At 39.8% G+C, this 14,028-nt stretch overlaps 1 protein-coding gene across 1 annotated transcript; it reads left to right on the top strand.

Annotated features, from left to right (window-relative positions):
- The first annotated feature begins 5,183 nt into the window (after positions 1-5,183).
- Positions 5,184-10,392, top strand: capns1a (calpain, small subunit 1 a). The gene is made up of 11 exons (XM_034098895.2): positions 5,184-5,292; positions 6,278-6,334; positions 6,427-6,463; positions 6,553-6,645; positions 6,811-6,868; positions 7,023-7,087; positions 7,679-7,747; positions 8,263-8,341; positions 8,614-8,730; positions 8,843-8,901; positions 9,011-10,392. The coding sequence occupies exons 2-11, from the start codon at positions 6,288-6,290 to the stop codon at positions 9,035-9,037; spliced, it is 651 nt and encodes a 216-aa protein (XP_033954786.1). The 5' UTR covers positions 5,184-5,292; positions 6,278-6,287; the 3' UTR covers positions 9,038-10,392.
- The last annotated feature ends 3,636 nt before the right edge of the window (positions 10,393-14,028 follow it).

Below are 14,028 nucleotides of genomic sequence, written 5' to 3' on the forward strand. Positions count from 1 at the left end.
GAGGGTGAAAATAGTGCTGCAGCACAGGCAGTATGAGGACACTAAAGAGCGTTTGAACATTAAAGCATGGAGACATGTCACCGTAGAGGCACAGACTAGAAATATGAAGAATTAGCATAATAGGGCCCCTCCCTCGACTGGGTTGATTTACTGAGGGTAGGTGTTAGACACATAATATTACATGTAGTGCCTTATTGTGTTATTCAGCTTAAGAAAGTTGCTATGTTTCCATAGGGCAGTGACTCCAATCATTTACAGACACACACAATTGTTTCATTTATTCAAGCCTCCAACGCATAGCTTCAAAGTCAGTCTCTTACTGTTCACATTTTGAAAACAGGAACATTCACTGCAAAAGTGTTGAGATGCATTCTCATGATATACGGTTAAAAGGCTCTGTTCTGGCGTGGCCGGTGCCCTTGGTATTGCACACAGCTCGCTGAGTGCTGCACTCAAGGTTCAAATTATTTCAAATATCACCTTGTGTACATGTTACTTGTTAGGCGCTTTTATCCAAAGCGACTTACATACTCAATACTGTGGGCAATCCACAGAGCAGTTTGGGGTGAAGTGTCTTGCCCAGGGACACAAGGACATGCTGACTGCAGTGGGGTTTGAACCTGTGACCCCCTGATACCACCACCAAGGCTCTATCCACTGCGCCACACGCCTCCCGCCTCACTGACCTTCATCATGTGAATGCAGCATTTAGCACACCAACACAGGTAGATGTGGGCGGAGCTATGCTGGGAACATCTAACCAGAATTCTTCAAACAGACTGATGTAGATCACATGAAAGTAGTTCCTTCCTCAGGAGAGATGTCAACCAGGAACATTTTGAGCATATATGTTCATACTGACATCTCGGGATACACACTCCCATTTTGGACTATATTTAGGCTCATACATTGAATGCCTGCCTGATGGTAGCCCAGATCAAAAGTTATTAGAATTCATCCTGATTGAAACAGGATCATGACCCTACGGGTAAAAGAAATAATATTTTTAAGCAAAGAGGTATTAATCAGAAGCATTTGAGAATCCTTCCTGTTGTTAAAGAGGTGGATTATATCATTGACTTAACATCTGAAATGAACTGCAGTCCAACATTGCATAAATCTCAGCTATGCACAGCTGTGGACGCTTTAGTAGGAATATGGCAAAAGTCAGGTTGACACTGGTGCTCATTAATGATGCTCAATCCAGAAAGCTGTTCTAAGTATTAAAATATATTTATTATAATTGAATTAAACCATACATGAGCTTTGTTTATAGTCCCAGATCAACCTTTCAAATGCAGGTGTTTTAGCAGCAACAGCAATCAGCAGGATAGGAATGGTAAAAGGACTGTACTTATATAGCGCTTTATCACACACCGTTGGCCATGCCATCGGGAGCAACTCATGGTTAAGTATCTTGATTCTTGCCCAAGGATACATCGACATTGGCTGTACGCGCTGGGATCGAACCCACAACCTTCTGGTTGAAAGCCGACCGCACTCCCTCGCAGCCACAGTCGCCCCAGAGGTCAGATATGAATTCACACAAGGATAATAATAATAGTTATATCAATAAATAAATGCAGGTATAAATTAAATCAAAGATGTACATACAGATATGTATAATGGATATGTTATATATATAAGAATATCAATTTGAAAGTGCGAGTCAAATATGTACATTATGGTGCAGGGACATTTGTATTAGTTTGAATGGGGTTAAGTCTTTATTGTGGAGCCTGATAGCGACGCTTATACATTACAGTCAAAACTATAGTATTCCTTTGTTCAGATTTGAGTACCTTTCACAAGAATTCCATTCTCGGCAGCGTTTCACTCTGTGTTAGGAACAATTCGGGCCCCGGCCTATGCCAAAATAAACGTCAGACCATAAATGCATAAAGTGAAATTAGAATGACAGAGGTTAACACATCTGATAGGCAGGAGAAAAACTCCCTGTAAAGAAAAGGGTTTGAGCTTATGATCTAAACATTCTTAATACAACCCTCTATTTAAATAAACTATGAATACTTCGATGTATACATGGTTGAAAAACTATGAAAACAAACAGCATTTTCAGTCTTCTTTTTTAAGTGTATCTTCCAGTATCTGCTCAACCCATCGTCATGTTGTTCAGCACTTTAGATCCAAAGCACCTCCATCCCCTTTGAAAGGTGTTCAAATCCACCTGCATTGTCCTTTATGCAACGACGGAATGAAATCATTTCCTGCACATGTGAGATGGTAGATGGAGTGTATTAAAGAGCACTTTTTGCAACATTCAGATGCTTTAACACAATTTACAATCTCAGCCCATCTAACTCCTCAATTCGATGTTAAATGTAGGTGTAAAATCCTGCTGCAGTAAACATTTAAGGCACATTTTGATTCCTGCTGTGAGACAGGGTAGCAATGGGCTTGAATGATAAATTTGCGTTGTCAAGGTAACAAGTAGTTCTGAAGACTGCAAATATGTGGTGCTGGGGAGGCTCCTATACAATATTCCAACCTGCAGCCTCGGTAGCACTGAAATATAAGCTCTGCATTTCCCTCCCTGCAATTCTCACAGGTAACTGCAGATATAATATGGTTTGCATACATAATTCAGAGACATTTAATAGCCATTCTATCTTCATCAATGTTATTAGAATAATTCACTGCAAATCTCATTTTCAAAACCAAATCGTAGCTGTCGGAAACCTTGAGGTCGCAATGTGATTTCTTACAAATGATGAATGAGGAAAAAGGTGGGGACTGCCAGAGAATAGAGATACACTGTGGCACCCTTTAACATGGCTCCTGATGTAACCATGGATACCTCTATTTCATGGATGGAGTAATTTTAGCTGGAGTGGGATCTGAAGGACAGACATCAGTGTTTCTGCACTGCAGATCATACATTATGACATGTTAAATATCAACGTGATGTATTGAAACACTGCGGTAAAAAGGATTTTTGACAATCAAGCATATAGTTTGGCAGAGCACGTGTCAGCAGGTAAAGAATATTTAATTGGAGGAAGATTATAGTAGAAGTCAAGGAAATAAAACTGAATAATATTCATGGTCACTGCCATAGATGTAACTGTCCTGAGATATGTTTGCAGAAAAGAGCTTTTAAGGGCGGGAACAAGTTAGAAAAGATACGATTTGACATGTTGTTGCAGTTGTGTTCATGTTCTGTGTGTGTTGAGATAGGAGGATAGCCTATACTGAGACTGAAGTCACTGTCAAGGCAACACAGATAGTGCTGGCCACGAGGGATTAAGAGGAGATGTAGCTTCTGATAAAAAACAGAGCAGCTCTGAGACCAGTGAGATGTGTTCAAGTCAGAAAAAAAGAGACTCAACTGTCAAAGTGTCAGAGACGCAGAATAATCACTAGATAACTCGCTTTTTTGACAACTGTCCGTATTTCAGGGGAAATCAGTGAATAATTGATATTTTCTTTCAGCAGTGTTAGAATGTAGTTTCTCAAATTATTCATATATTATAAGAATAAAGATCCTCTTTTAAACTGATTCATGAAAACAAATATTGAAGGCTTACGAGAACCCTATCATGATAAAAAATTGCAATTTCTTTAAAAGAAAGCCTCAATTTGAGTCCAACACATCAGGCAGAGACGGTTTCATAAGCCTTGTTGAAATGCAGCAGTGCAGTGATGGTTCACTTCAGGAACACAGGGCAGGGGCGCCACCAGGGATTGTGGGCCCCATGAAAAGATATCATATTGGTTACTCACATTTTTTTTTGTTAATGTTCTACAATTGTTTGGGCCCCTGTCAGTCTAGGGCCCTTAGAATCATCCTAACTGTTCACCCCCTTACGGCGCCCCTGGACATCAGCCATGGCTTCATTGAGCTAATGTTAGACAGACTTAGATTTACGCAAATTACTTATAGCCTACCTTTCTTTTGCTAAATGCTGAATATACAGTAAAATGTTGCTATAAAAAAATGCTATATCTCAGCTCTGTCACATGCTCTCTTACTCCACCTGCTGGTTTTAGAAGCAGCTTGATGAAAAAGGAAGAAGACTGTGTAAGTTATTCGGAGTTGACCTTTGATCTTTGTGCCAGTGTTTGAAAAAAACTGCATGGTTTTGTGGCTTCTTTTTAATTGTATTATGTCTGTGCTTCTATTAATAAGTCGTCAGTTGTGAAATACAAAGATGGGGAAATGAGATGCAGCAAAGCTCACCTCGAACCAGGGACTGCAATTTCCTCTAGCACTGTTCTAGTCTTAGCAACACTAAACGTGTCCAAGGACACAATGAAATCCAGACTGCAGGGCCCGAAGTTGACCCACCAAACTACTGATTGGTTGATGACATCCGCTATACCTCCTGTGTTTGCTGCCTGTCCTTGCAATTGCTCCTGTTCTTCAGTGAAATGTTTAGCTGAAATCAAATATTTTCTTCAAAGGAATCTTTCATTTATAGTTATGCATAAAGTAAATTAGCAAAATGAATGAACAATATATATATTTGTAAATGTTCCCTCTGTGGGACGAATAAAGGTATTCTGATTCTTTGCATTGAGCATTTGAATTCTAATTGTTTGAATAATAAATCTAAACACATTTTTGAATTACCATTATTAATATAAATGAATGATAGTACGCATACTTACTGTCCCTATCAGGATATTCTGATGTGGAATAACAAAAGGAAAGTCATTTTTAAATATGTTAATTCATCAATATTTTCGCAATTTCTTTTTATTCTAATTACATCCAGCCAAATGGAAGGAACGTGCTATAAAGATGTTACGCCACACTCAAATAAATACAAAATATATAAATAGAGAAAGAAGAAATACATCAAAGATTATAACGCAATGAAGAGTTACATCATCGTTCACAGAACATATTCATGTGAAGACTTTATTAATTAATTACATTTGAGCACTATAACAGCATTGGAATGTAAAAGCTTATTTGACAACCATTAAACAAGGGTTTTAATTTTGAGTTTATAGCACAATTAAATTATATTGCAATGTATTATCTTTTTGGTTTTTGAGCCTGTTTACATACATGTTGAAGCTGTATTTAACAGCCAGCCAGACAAACAGACAGACTACTATAATGAAACTATGTGTCCACCCGTTTGATGTATTCACTGAAACCTGAAGCAGAGACGGAAACAACTGCAGGCCTCCTCGCGCGCACCCCTCCTCTCTCGCGCTGTGCTGGGGGCGTGTCCGTGCTGACAAACCCTCCTGCCAGCTGAGTTTATTTAGCCCAACAATATCCTGCTATCAACTTTACAGGGAAGCTGTCTCCTTACGGTAAGGTTAAATATAAACTTCCAGTTTTAAATGACCGTTAACCTTCAAACTAATGTGAGATGATACCATTGTTAAACACGCTAATTTCATGTTTTGTTGAATGCTTTGCTGATGCCCTATCTACCATCTAAATTAGCTTAATGATAGTTAGCTCACGGGTAAGTTAGCTAGCGTTAGCATCCTTGCAGGCTATCCTAGCTGCGTTCTATCCAAACTGTTAAGAAACAGGTTGCACGGTTTACCATAACACTATGTTTAAATAGCGAGTGGGTCAGTAATATAAGCAAATAGGACAATGCTAATTTCTAAATGCTAACCCACTTTAACGTTAGCTCCATCTTCTGTGGAGTTATGCACGTTAAGTTTCGCAATCTGGGTGCGGCGATACAAGTCCATAACAGGAAACATTTTAGAAGGGTAGCGTTAGGGAGCAGGGCCGTATCCAGGATTTCCTAAATACCGTGGTCCGGACCTCGGTGACCTCAACGGTGGATACGGCCATGTTAGGGAGTGTGCTAGTAATAAGTACACAGGGATCGAGGAACACACAGGACATGCCATCGCCTGAGGGTAACCAGCTTAACCAGTTCTGCGTTTAAAATCAGTGTTTTTTTTGTAGAGGTTGACATTAACAATATATTTAATGTATACTGTGCAGTTTTTGGTATTCCATCTACTCCTGCTTTATGACTCGTTGTCATCATTTCTAATTATTTGATTGTAATTATGCACAGACACGTGCATTATTCCATGACCCCCCCCCCCGTAACTGTACTGTAACTTACATTCCTTATTTTTGAATTCTTATTATCCTCGTGTGAATTCTTACCTGTCCTATCCTGTGTCTTAATCGCATTCCTGCTTTAACAACTGAATTCCCCTGAGGGGGATCGGTACAGTTGATCTTATCTTAATAACATTACTTTTCATTGAGCTGACGCTTTCAGCCAAAGGGACATACAATTAACTGATTTTGCATTTACAGTTGACCGAAGATGAATTTTGCCAAAAAGTTTCTCAGTGGCGTCATTGATGTTGTCAGGTGAGTATCTGCACAAAGTCTATCCTGTCCAAGCCAAAAAGAGACCGTTGTAGCTAAATGTGTTTTTCCGTTTTTGAACCCTGTGTTTGTAGCAACATCGACCCAGCCCAGTTCATCCCCTCTGAACCTGTGAGTGACAGGCTTTACATTACCAGCTCTATGTAGACATCACTGTTCTGCTTACTCTGATTGTAATGGTATCTGTACCCCCCCCGCAGCCTCCCCCCCGCAGGCCTGCTGTATATGCAGAGCAGCACGAGAACGATGAGGAGAAGCAGTTCCGCCGAGTCTTCCAGCAGCTTGCTGGAGAAGTGAGTGTTATAAGGGTTACCTGCACTTCTCTTAGAATTTCTGTTGGTTTCTGCAGTTCACACTCAGATATACACAGTATTCAATTAATTAGAGAAGAACATCAAAATGTGTCTGTGTACAGGTTTCTGCTGCCTTTGTAATTTTGTTTAATATGTGTCATATAGGACATGGAAGTAAGCCCATCTGAGCTGATGAACATCATGAACAGAATCATTTCAAAACGTAAGACATGTCATTCAGAGTCCTTCTCCTACAAATCCATTTGTGTATTCCTTGTAGCTCTTTGTTCTCTGTCATTCTGTCATTTACAAATGTTATGTGTCTTTACAAGAGATTTACCACATGGTGAATGCATGTATGTTTTATCCTATTTTAGATGGAGACCTGAAGACGGATGGTTTCAGCATTGAGTCGTGTAGAAGCATGGTGGCTGTCATGGATGTATCCTTTATTTCATATGTGGGCTTTGTGTGTTCTGTTGACATAGATGGCAGAGTATAAAGGAGAGATTCAAGGCTTTATTGTCATGTGCACAGTAGCTACAGTGTACATATGGCAATGAACAAAGTCACAGGCTCCTCCCACAATGTAACATAAATGTATAGGACATAAACAACATAAATGTAAAGTAAATGGAATATGATATACAGATTAAATAATTTGCAAGATGCAAACAGATGGATGTTCTTTACAGAGTTCAGGTATGTAATACTCATTCAAATGTTTTTTAAGATTTTCAAATGAAAGCATACACAACCATTTTTCACAGGACCTTGTTTTTAAGATTTTGCAAACCAATATAAATTGCAACTAATACGACTATGTAAAGGAGAATAAGTGATCCATTTTAGAGTAAACCTCACCTGCAAATATGTAATAGGAAAAAAGTTACTATTCTCTCCCTACTGTGAAATGTATACCACACGAATACACGCCTAGTGCAAATAGAGCATGTCCACACGTCGTGCCACTGTTTGGCTCGGCTGGAGCCAAAGAAGAAAAACCTGTCTGTTGTCCTTAATGCCGCTTCAGAGTGACAGCACTGGAAAACTCGGCTTTCATGAATTCAAACACCTCTGGAACAATGTCAAGAAATGGCAGGCAAGTACAGCAGACCCATTTCATTTGTACTATCCCTTATGTTTCTGTACAGTAACTTTACCGTGATCAGTGTTGAAACATCTCAAGGACCGGTGAACACATTAGAAACTTTATTTTAAAACAATTTATATACAGTATCAGCTGTTTATTGATCTTAGAACTTTGGCTTAGGTGGTAGAGTTGTTGTCCACCAACCAGAAGGCTGCTGGTTTGATTCCCCAAACCCTGCAGTCAACATGTTGAAGTGTCCATTTAAAAGACTCTGTGAGATGTTTATCGCTCCTGGTGAGCAACTGGCACTTTCTTTATATTGTATGAATGTGTTGAATAAATACTTTGAGTGGTTGAAAGACTAGAAAAGAACCGTATAAATGCAGACCATATACCTCCATATTGACAGCCATTCAGGTTGTTAGAGAGAAATAATTGTTACTGGTCTTGAGCTTGTGAATCAACTTCCTAGGAATCTTTCATGGCTTGTATGCTCTAAATACTTTTGTACTGTAATTGTTTAGGGCGTGTACAAGTCCTACGACGCAGATGGCTCCGGTGTCATCGGTGCAGATGAGTTGCCCAGCGCTTTCACAGCTGCAGGTGAATTCCTTTTTACATTTATTTAAAAAATGTTTCTGCTTTTGCATAGTTACTTACATTATCAATACCAGTGATAGAAGCCACATGTAAAGCGGTCATCTTGGACGCATTAAGAATGAACAAAATACCTTTTTAGATTGACTGTCAACAGTCATGTGGCTGTGCTTGTTTGAAATGGAAAATGATTTGCATAGTCGTCTCGTAGGACAGAAACCTATGTAAAGCTGTTTCAGAATAATAGACAACGTTTCGTCTGTCCATCACTTTCTCAGGCTTCCCCCTCAACGACTACCTGTTCAACATGATCATTCGCAGATACAGCGATGAAAGTGGGAACATGGATTTTGACAACTACATTGGCTGCCTTGTGAGGCTGGATGCCATGTGCCGTAAGTTTGAGAGAGCAGTCCTTAAATGAATTGATTGATTTATTGGTTATGCAGCTTTTTCTGTGTGATGAGACTCATTGACTGAAGATGCCTCCCAACTGTTCTGATTCAGGTGCCTTCAAAACCCTGGATAAAGATAACAACGGGACAATCAAAGTCAATGTTCAAGAGGTAAACACATTTTAAATGATTTTGACTGGAGTCTACATTTTTTAAAACATTTGATTGTGTTGATGGTAATCATGCATTGTTAAAGCCCTTCTCTCTGGTGTCTTTTCAGTGGCTTCAGTTGACCATGTACTCTTGAGTCCAGACGCCGCTCTCCTGCTTGTTTTATGGAACCACTTTTTTTCCTTCTACACAGTACAACACATTTTCGAAACCATCCCTACTAACCTGTTTTTTTTTTCTCAGAAAATCCCCCCCGCACAGGTGTCCTTTGAATGTTAATGGAATGCAAATGTTGTGTTCACTGTCTCCTTATACATGCAAAAGACAGAATTTGCCAGTATTTTTGTATTGTTACAGCAACCGAGAGTTGGTATTAGTTTTACATAGTGTATGTTATGCTGCGTTCCACTGCGTGCTATGGCTCCATTTTGATCAGTCGTGGATAGTACCTGGTTCATGGCATTTCTTTTTATCAGCACCTCAGCCAAGATTCCAAGCGGCGTTAAAATGCTGCAGACCACTTATCTGTCGGGGAGAATCATCAAAGGTGCATCGTGTCCTGTACACTTGGCATAGTGTAGACGGTCCTCTGTGCGGGTGCTGCTGAAAGGATTGTTGTAGCCGTTCCATACAGTAGGAACGCAGCTTTAAAAGGACCTGTGACACTCGTTTTGTTTTGAGCCTGTGAAATGCTAAATTGCTGGGATAAAATGGCCTTGCATCCTAAGCTGTGACTTATTTGGCCATGTTTTTTGTTTCAACGACCACCTACAAAGAAGTGTCCATCTCTCCCAGATAGTATCCCTCTAAGAACATTCTGGGTGTGTATAGACTTCTCAATTGGCATCTTAATCTCTGTTATTTTTTTTTACATTTGGCGTTAATATCACTGCATGAAGCTTTGTGACCTCAGAGACCAACCAATTTCACCCAGAACAGAGCACTACCCAGCCCATCACACCAAGTGAAAACATCTGTGAGGATTGTAAGGAAATATTTGTATGTATTCGTGCAAACTGTGAAGAAACTTGAAAATGATTTGTGTAGACAACTGGGCTGGTTTTGGGCCTGCTAACATGTGGTTTTGTGAGGACAAAGGAAGAAGGGCTGGTAAGGGTTTTATTGCTGTGGGGGAGCTGGACCGAGACCCCACTGTGGTCTCGGAATGTGATGGGGGATGTGTGTCGGTGCAGAGGCTGCAGAAATAGGAGACAGTGAGGGTCAGAGGTGTTTATATGAGATGACTGGACCAGTTGTCCTTAAACTCCACCCCCTCCTGTATCATTTGGTATGAAAGCCTATCCAGCTTGCTGTTCTGTCTCTCTCTTCACGCGTCGCTGGGACAGGAGGTCGTGGTGGCCTGTGGGCAGGAGCCAGGAGTAGGCCAAACTCCTGACATTACACATAATACGATATGATTGTGTATGGTAATGTATTTGATTGTATTGCATTGTATATTACCATTAAAGTGGATTATTGTTAAACGGTTAAGTGTATGCTCTGGATTCCCTTCATGTAAGATAACAGCTTGTAGGAACGCGAGGAGATTTAAGCCAAATCTCCTAACAAATGGTGACCCGACGTTTCCGTGTAGACAGGGCTGTGGAAGGTTTCAGAGTGTTTTTGAAGTTTGAATGGAGTATACAATGCATATTTTATACCATGTTAGGAAAGTTATATATAACACGTGAACGTTGATCGTCAGGTATAGAGAGTCCTGCGTAACAAGAAATTAGAGCAGTTTGCGTGGATCTTCAGGTAGTTTAGTCCTGAAGTGGCGTAGGAGCGGTGCAGTTCGTGAGTTTTGGGTGCAAGTCCCAGACGGCGAAACCTGGATGGTCGATATTTGAGATCGGTCCGCCGTTTATAACTGGGGGTAAAATAGCAGTCTGAGATCGAATAAGCGAAAGTATCAATGGACTGCTATTCTGTTAAATCCTTGGGAGAGAGCGCTAACGTCACCTACATTGTGACGAGACCGGCTCCCGTTTCCCTTGTCTGTAAAAATTAATTTGAAAGGCTGACGTAAACATAACGTTGATCGCAAGGTAGGCAGAGAGTCCTGCGTGACGACATATGTAACACGTTATCAGGCCGGACAAACTGTACGGGGAATAAATCTGTGTGATTTTTACCTAAATAACCTGTGTGAGCGATTGTCTGTGGTAATCAGGCATTCGCTCAGAAGAGTGAAGCTCATTTGTGCTCTGCTGCTGCCATCTAGTGGCTGAAAGGGGGGGAAGCACGTTAATTAAGTCAGATAAATAAAAGCGAAGTCAATATATTGCGTCAGAATAGTAAAGACAATTCTGAAATTCCAGGGAGTTATCGGGAGCAATGGGAACAGATTAAGAGATTGATTTTAAGTGGAATCAAAAAGGGGGATAAAGAAAAGGCTTGTATATTTAAATAAATAAGCTGTCTGTAGGTTGTCATTGTTGATTAGTAAAGACCTTGTTTTATGTTGGTAAATGTAATGGTACAAAAGACAGGGGTACTTATGCCCGTTTAGGTTTTCAATGTGCGCCATCACGTTAGAACAGGATTGGTGGCATTTTCAGTTCATTGCTTACTTCCACACGCCTTCCCCCTCCTTGTCTCTTTCACGACTATAGTTAATGCATTGGAACGATTGTCAAGTTGCCGTGTTTCTAGGAACACGGCTGTTCCGGAACGGCCTTTCAAAATAAAAGCCAAAGGCCGCTGTCCGCCAGAGATGCCTTCACAATAAAACAGTAATTACCTTAACAGTATATTTAACTTATATTGCGTCTTTAAATATTGATTTTAATTCATTACAGATCTAACCTGCTTGTAACACAACTTTGATCAAAATAATAGGATAAGCAAGTGGTTAAAGGGGGTTTCCTGTCTGGCTCATTTGATTTAGAACTGAAGTAAGGGAAAATAGTGTTTTATGAGTCATTCCTCATGGTTTCTGAAGATAAATCATCAGTTTGTCTGAACTTTGATATAGAGATAGGATCATGGTGGAGAAGGAAGACCTTTTTTTGGTTTCAAATAATTAAAGTAGAGTTTAAGGATGAAGTAAGCAGGACTTCAACTGGCCAAAAGACATTTTGAAGTTTAATATTCTTGGTTAGCAAACAAGACATCTGATTATTATGTCACACATGATAATCTTGCTATAGGAACTAGCTTAAAATATTGGAGTAAATATGTAGATGTTCTTTCGTGGTGTGTGGAATATGTGATGCTGGAAACATGTACGTTTTTCAATGTATAGGAGAAAATGGTTTCCTGAAAGAGTTATGTTGGGTACATATGTAGCAATGGATGAAACAATTTTTAGAGTGAGTTTTTGTAATATCATTTGTAGACATCAATTATGTTGTTTAGATGGCATTTAACAATTAAGACAGATAGTATGATTACAAAGAGTCAGAGTGGAAAGGGTTGGATTTATTTAACCTCAGTGTGCTAGATTTTTTATAGGTAATGCGTCCCGAGACCTGGACTCCCCCTCTGAGTTAGAAAAGGCTAAGATCCCGACCCTCCAAGCAGACAAAAGACCTAACCCAACAGGAAACTCCTCCTTCTCCATCGAACAGACAGAGAACCAGAGCTGAAACGACAACAACAAGACTGCAGCCAGAACTATCTCCGCCTGTGGCATCCAGAACCAGACAGCATGCTGACGGGCAGAAATCTACCCTCATCAGTCCCTCAGACGGGACCATGAAGTTCCAAGCTGAGCACAAGAGCAAAGTGTGGGAGATGAGCAGAATCCGCCCTCCATAAAAACAGCAGAGAGACTGTAAAGGAGGAGATGAAATGTAAAGCAGTGCAAGAACATTGGCATGAGGGTGCATGCAGATGTAACTGGGCCAATGGCTGACAGCGGATGAAGTTACAGCGGATGGACTGAAAAGAACACAGAATCAGAGGAGTTGGCATGGTCGATTTGAAGTGAGGAGGCCGGGGTCACGGCTTGAGAAAACCAGAGGAGGAGAAAAGGAAAACGGGAATGAGTGAGTTTACACATAAACACACTTATTCACAAAACGCACATTTAAAGCATAAATACGTAAAGACAGAAAGATTTATTAAAATAAAAATAGCAGTAGACTATTAGGGTAAAATGAGAACACACTGAGGGTTCAGAGTACAACCATACTCTTCAATCTTTTCATCAGGTTAACATAATATTCTTTGACATTTTTATTCACGTGTGAATAAAGTAGTGGGATAGTTTTGGGAACCACTCTATAAGACAAATCTTTATCTGTATGGATAATGTTAAAGGGCGAGCTGGTGCCAAGCCAGATATAGTATTCCAATCTAAATAATTGATTTCACCATTGTAGCATAGTTATTACCATGGGAAATATGAAATGACTTCTGGTTTTAAATCCTTGATAAAGGAGGGAGGAATGGTTGCATGTTCGGACATCCAGGGTTCCACACACTGCTAAAGAGTTTAACATTGGTTTTTAGGTGGACCAGAATGGATGACATGTGGTTGTTATACCATTGTTATCGTGAACTAAACATAAATAAGGACATAGTATCTGCTTGAAGATGAATGGATTTCATATCCTAGAGGGGATTAGTTATTGTGAAGACTCCACAAGGTATCTACTAATGTATTGTAAAGAACTTGAATTGACTTGATAAATAAGTGAAGATAAGAAGATCTATGGACCATAAATTAGTCAAGTGGTAAATAAAAATAGCGGAAAAGAGGGGGACTATTAAAGGGAAGTGGAAAATCAGTCTAATACACACTGATAAAAAAAAGGGGGGGGCATGAAGGAAGTATGCACTGGATTTTTTATTCGTGTGTGAATTTGGTAGTGTTTTAATTTGTTACAGTATTGATCAGTTCAAAGGGAGAGTTTTAGTAACAGCTCTATAAGATCAGATAACTATTTATTTATATAGGTCATGTTGAAGGGAAAGCTGGTTCTAAACAAAATATAGTATTTCAATTTGAGGTACTGGTTTCATGTTCAGACACCCAGAGTTCCACGCACTGTGAAAGAGGGTAACATTGTTCTTTAAGTGCACCAGAATTGAAGATAAATTGATAGAATGAGTTATGGAATAAATAGCAGAGCTTTACAGATCCTAGTAATGTTTTGACACAAGATAGTGAGGTACACA

This window comes from Pseudochaenichthys georgianus, chromosome 14 (genome assembly GCF_902827115.2).
Source record: "Pseudochaenichthys georgianus chromosome 14, fPseGeo1.2, whole genome shotgun sequence".
NCBI lineage: Eukaryota > Metazoa > Chordata > Actinopteri > Perciformes > Channichthyidae > Pseudochaenichthys > Pseudochaenichthys georgianus.

What these genes read in the sequence shown, in the direction of transcription:
- capns1a (XM_034098895.2), top strand. Translation starts at nt 6,288, where the DNA reads ATGAATTTTGCCAAAAAGTTTCTCAGTGGCGTCATTGATGTTGTCAG. An exon ending in AGTTCATCCCCTCTGAACCT is followed by an intron (nt 6,464 to 6,552) that starts GTGAGTGACAGG and finishes CCCCCCCCGCAG; the next exon opens with CCTCCCCCCCGCAGGCCTGC. An exon ending in TCCAGCAGCTTGCTGGAGAA is followed by an intron (nt 6,646 to 6,810) that starts GTGAGTGTTATA and finishes TGTGTCATATAG; the next exon opens with GACATGGAAGTAAGCCCATC.